Source organism: Microcaecilia unicolor, chromosome 10 (assembly GCF_901765095.1).
Source record: "Microcaecilia unicolor chromosome 10, aMicUni1.1, whole genome shotgun sequence".
NCBI classification, from domain to species: Eukaryota; Metazoa; Chordata; class Amphibia; order Gymnophiona; family Siphonopidae; genus Microcaecilia; species Microcaecilia unicolor.
Genome location: NC_044040.1, coordinates 122,954,968 through 122,960,967, shown reverse-complemented (window position 1 = coordinate 122,960,967; position 6,000 = coordinate 122,954,968). Strand labels below are relative to the sequence as shown.

General features: G+C 45.9%; 1 protein-coding gene across 1 annotated transcript in view; it reads right to left on the bottom strand.

Moving 5' to 3' along the window:
* Positions 1–597: 597 nt before the first annotated feature.
* The window catches only part of PSAT1 (phosphoserine aminotransferase 1), a 624,187-nt gene continuing 618,784 nt past the window's right edge, over positions 598–6,000 (bottom strand). Inside the window, exon 10 of the mRNA XM_030216432.1 lies at positions 598–1,016. Coding sequence (XP_030072292.1) covers positions 917–1,016 — 100 coding nt within the window. The 3' untranslated portion in view covers positions 598–916. The remainder of the gene's footprint in view (positions 1,017–6,000) is intronic.

The following is a 6,000-nucleotide window of genomic DNA, read 5'->3' as shown; positions in this document are numbered from 1 at the left end:
CGTCCTCGTGGCGGGGTTAGCGGTCTGGTGGGCGGATTGTATTCGTCTTTAAATCTTGTTTATGGTGAGCAGGAGGTCAGTTACGTCAGGTCGGGTTGGCGCACGTCTGATGAAAGTTGGACTTATGCGGCCTCCGATTCGCCTAGCCGACCATTAGTTTTACAAGGCCTCCGATACACTTGACCAGGGAAATCATGAAACCCTTCGTCTCTTCGTGAGAGCACGTCCTCGGTCAGCAGGGCAATTCCGCGGCACTATTCAGAAGGGTTAGGGCGACAGCTGCCCTCACGGTAGGGTACTCACTTGAGGATTCGGCACGTTTAGCTCCGTCCTCGTGGCGGGATTAGCAGTCTAGGTGGACAGCAATCGATCGTTAATCTATTATCCTCCGTGCTCTGTGTTCTAATTGATTCAGTCTTGGTCAGACCGGAATTTAGCCTGGAATTCAGCCTGGACTCCTGCCGAACTTGAGCAGATTTACGAGCGGAAATTTAGTCCAGGTCACCGGAGCTAGCTGCTCACATGGTTTCTTGAGTGGCAGCCATCTTTCAATTATATGTTAATTGTCATCAATAAAAACTGTTGCACCATAAAAGAGAGTACTTAAGTTTACAGTTTTACTTGAGAACAACCAGGTGGGTATACACATTCATTCTAACAATTGTACAAAACTGGAAATGCCTCTAAGTCTTGATTATATGTGTTTTACCTAATGTTGAGCTTCAAAGCAGGTATTTGTTTTTTAAAAGATTTTTTTATTGTAATCATAGTATAACCTATACCCCAAATTCCCCTGCCAAAGTTTATCCAGCTTACAGGTAATGGGTTTTTGGTGTGCACTAGGGTTAATAAGAAGTGCATCCACACAGATCATGAAAAAACACACCAGAATGTGCATGTAGATCAGTGTTCTTCACTAGTGCATCTGCATGAAGTTTTTCATAAAAGCTGCAAGCTTCTGAACTTCTTCCACTGTAACAGCATTGTACAGAGAGGCACGAATTCCACCAACTGATCTGTAACAGACATGGCAGGAAAATAACATTAAAAGAAAAAGTATGCTGGATCAGAACAAAAGTACATAAAGTCTAATATCCAGTGGTGTAATCACAAATTCAGTAGTGCAGGTGCTCTCCATAACATCCACCTTTGCAGCTACACTCTAAAAATTATATATAATATTTGGTCTTCTGCTCCAAGGAGTAAATATCCTCACAGAGCCTGAATCTTATGAGGTAAATATCCCATAGGATAGTCTGGATTGGTAACCACACATGTTGAAGGATAGTGCATGGTAGTTTTTTTTTTTTTGACTGTTGATAACATTTGTGGCACTCTTTATCACTACTAACCATGCAGTGTTTTACATTTAGTATACATCCTGGAGAAAACCCAAGTAGGTTACTAGCTTACTTGGAATTAGGAAGCTGAAACTGGGAGCAAAGTCCCTTTGGAATTTAGTCTGCACCAATAGTTACTATGAAAACTGAGACAGAGACGGTAGGCTGATGGACAGGCTGGCAGATTGACAGATAAGATGCAACTGATGCAATTTTCAGTGTTCTTATTCATCTGAGTCCCATCATTTGGAGATTACAGAATGTGACAAATTATAAATACAGAAACAAGCACTGGAGGATGGAGGTGGTAGTAAGTCCTATTTAGCAGAGGCAAAGAAAAAGGTTTCAGTCAGAACATCATAGCAATAAGGCAGGCAGGTAGGGAAAGAAAAATATCTGAAAAATATTCATGACCTTTTCAACTTTCGGAAATCACTAAAGACCTTCCTTTTTAATAAGACTTACTACACTAATCAACAATAGGAACTCTAACATATCAATACTCACCTAACAATCTGTTTATTTTCTGATTTACTGAACTGATTATATCCATTACTAGCCGTTAAGCCCGTAAAAATGGGCTGGTATTGGGGTTTTCCTTCCCCCCCCCCCCCCCGTGAGGTCGCCATCGCTCCCCTCCCACCCCCCGTGAGGTCGCCACCGCTCCCCCCCCTCGGAGTCACCGCCGCTCCCCCCCCGGAGTCGCCGCCGCAGCCACCCCCCCCCCCCCGGAGTCGCCGCCACCCCTCCACCCGGCCCGGGCCCTCTCTTCGCTTCTGAATCTACACATCCATTTGCCGAACGCAGCAACGCACATCAGCTCAGCTGCCGTGGGCCCTTCCTTCTCTGCCTGTGGCCCCGCCCTCCTGTGACGTAACGTCAGCGAGGGTGGGACACAGGCAGAGAAGGAAGGGGCAGCTCAGCTGATGTGCATTGCTGCATTCGGCGAATGGATGTGTAAGTTCAGAAGGGAAGAGAGGGCCCGGGCCGGGTGGAGGGGTGGCGGCGACTCCGAGTGGGGGGGGGGGAGCGGTAGCAACCTCGGCGGCGCAGTTTCCCTCTCTGTCCTGCCCCCCCGTCATCACGTATTGACGCGGGGGCGGGACAGAGAGGGAAGTCTCTACTGCGCATTTGCGAGTGAGTCGGTCACTCGCCGTTTATATGTTTGATGTTATACCTGTTCTTTATGTAACTAATTATCTATCTACTCTTGAATGGCGCTTGACATGATAAAATATTGTAAGCCACACTGAGCCTGCAAATAGGTGAGAAAATGTGGGATACAAATGCAATAAATAAAATAAATAGGTGGAAAAATGTGGGATACAATAAATAAATAAAGAGGGCAGCAATTCTATGAGTGAAAAAGAGCCGGCAGAAAGCTGGAAGCATGGTACTGATTGTGTCTGAAAAGTAAGCTAGTAACCTACTTGGGTGAATCAAATCAAGTCAAATCAGACTGTCAGGGCACTAAAATACCAAATTAATGCATCAGTAGCATAAGCTTTCAATTTGAAAAAGGAAATGTGGAGGGGAGGACCTTAATGACAGTTCTAAAAATCTCTTACTCGGACTTACTGGTTGGAAACTTAGATCTTACACACACAGACCAAACTGCACACTTGTAGATACCACAGATTTAGCCCTGACCCCCCTCTACTTTCGACCCTCCTCCTGCTGCCGCCAAGTACCTTTGCTGGCAGGGGTCCCCAACCCCCACCAGCCTTAGTCATCTTCAGCGCCGGTCTCCGGCACGTTTGCTGATCTGTGCTGTGTCCTGACGTCCTGCATGCACATACAACGCCTGCCTCAGGGGTCAGGGTTTTGATTGTGGAGTATGTAAAATGTATATGTATCCAATGCCAGGGTTTTGATTGTGGAGTATGTAAAATGTATATGTATCCAATGCCAACCACTATGATAGCTTCAGATGTTATGACCAGTCCTATTAAAGCAGCAAGCAGGTCAGTGCTAAGTTTCTACATTAATGATTAAAATGAGATTAAAAATATTATTATTTGACCAACGTCAACATGGCACTAATGTTTTATACAAATGGCTACTCATATTCCTACTGTTTTGACTATATAGCAATATGTTAACTATCTATATATATAAAAGGCACCACTGAAGCCTCCAGCCGGAAGTGTGAAGTGCCAGAGATATCCGGTTTCCCCATGAGTGAAGGAAAACAGCACAGCACGAAATCCCAGGAAACTGTGAAGGACTCAGAGGGGGAGGGGAGAGAGATGCCCTCACTCTCTCTGTAACAAAAACACAGAACAGCAGGAAACAACACTGAAGGACTGGACTCGGAGGGGGGAGGGGGAGGAGGGAGAGAGGGCAGGGACACACACACTCCCACATGCACACTCTGAAGAAAACCTTGCTAGCCCCCGTTTCATTTGCATCAGAAACGGTTTTTTTTTACTAGAGTTTATATGTTTCTCAATTTGCATTCATATTCAATTATGTTTAATTAGACCAAACCCATACTCTATTTATGATTATACCTTTTGCAATATAATGTAAGCCACATCGAGCCTGCAAATAGGTGGGAAAATGTGGGGTACAAATGCAGCAAATAAATACCAAAGGTCCATCAAGCCCAGCATCCATTACCTCCCGCACCAGATCATGCGCTCCACTAAGAACTAGGTCTAGAATTTTTCCTTCTCTTGTTGGCTCCTGTACCAGCTGCTCCATAAAGCTGTCCTTGATTTCATCAAGGAATTTTACCTCCCTAGCTTGCCCCAATGTTACATTTGCCCAGTCAATATCGGCGTAATTGAAATCACCCATTATTATTGTGTTGCCCAGTTCGTTTGCATCCCTAATTTTCTTTAACATTTTTGTATCCGTCTGTTCATTCTGGTCAGGCGGATGGTAGTACACTCCTGTCACTATCCTTTTCCCCTTTACACATGGAATTTCAATCCACAGTGATTCAAAGAAGTGTTTTGTTTCCTGCAGAATTTTTAATCTATTTGATTCAAGGCTCTCCTTAATATACAATGCTACCCCTCCACCAATTCGATCCACCCTATCACTACGATATAATTTGTACCCCAGCATGACAGTGTCCCACTGGTTATCCTCCTTCCACTAGGTCTCAGAGATGCCTATTATATCTAATTTTTCATTTAGTGCAATACATTCTAACTCTCCCATCTTATTTCTTAGGCTCCTGGCATTCGCATATAGACATTTCAAACTATGTTTGTTGTTCCTATTTCCATCATGCTCAGTATTTTACAGTATTCATTTGCATTCTTTTGTCTGATTTTTATTTAAGGACACCTGATCTATTATGGTCTCTTTTGCAATCTCACTATCAGGACACCCTATCTTCCCTGTTTTGGTGGTATCTTTGAAAGGTACCTTATCCTGAACCATGTGCTTTTGTTTGAGCGACTGTCGGCCTTTCCCCAGTTTCTAGTTTAAAAGCTGCTCTATCTATTTTTGAAATGCCGATGCCAGCAGCCTGGTCCACCCTGGTTAAGATGGAGCCCATCCTTTCGGAATAGGCTCCCCCTTCCCCAGAATGTAGCCCAGTTCCTAACAATTCTAAAACCCTCCTCCCTGCACCATCGTCTCATACACGCATTGAGACTCCAGAGCTCTGCCTGTCTCTTGGGCCCAGTGCATGGAACTGGTAGCATTTCAGAAAATGCTACCCTAGAAGTTCTTGATTTGAGCTTTCTACCTAAGAGCCTAAATTTGGCTCTCTCCCACATTTTCCTATGTCACTGGTACCCACGTGTACCAAGACAGCCAGCTCCTCCCCAGCACTATCTAAAATCCTATCTAGGTGACGCGTGAGGTCCGCTATCTTCGGACCAGGCAGGCAAGTCACCAGACAATCCTCATGCCCACCAGCCCCCCAGCTATCTATATGCCTAATTATCGAATCACCAACTACAACAGCTGACCTAACCCTTCCCTCCTGGGCAGCACTTGGAGACATATCCTCGGTGCGAGAGGGATAGTACATCCCCTGGTGTGCAGGTCCTGGCTACAGGATTACTTCCTACTTTACCAGGGTGATGCTCTCCTTCTAGGAGACCTCTCTCCTCCAAGGTAGCACAGGGGCTACAAGACTGGAGGTGGGACTTCTCAACAACATCCCTGTAGGTCTCCTCTATGTACCTCTCTGTCTCCCTCAGCTCCACCAAGTCTGCTACTCTATCCTCAAGAGAACGGCCACAGTCTCTGAGAGCTAGGAGCTCTTTGCATTGGGCACACACATATGACATCTCACCAACTGGGAGATAATCATAGTAACATAGTAGATGACGGCAGAAAAAGACCTGCACGGTCCATCCAGTCTGCCCAACAAGATAAACTCGTATGTGCCACTTTTTGTGTATACCTTACTTTGATTTGTACCTGTCTTTTTCAGGGCATAGACCGTATAAGTCTGCCCAGCACTATCCCTGCCTCCCAACCACCAGCCCTGCCTCCCACCACTGGCTCTGGCACAAACTGTATAAGTCTGCCCAGCGCTATCCCCGCCTCCCAACCACCAGCCCTGCCTCCCACCACCGGCTCTGGCATAAACCGTATAAGTCTGCCCAGCGCTATCCCCGCCTCCCAACCACCAGCCCTGCCTCCCACCACCGGATCTGGCACAAACCGTATAAGTCTGCCCAGCGCTATC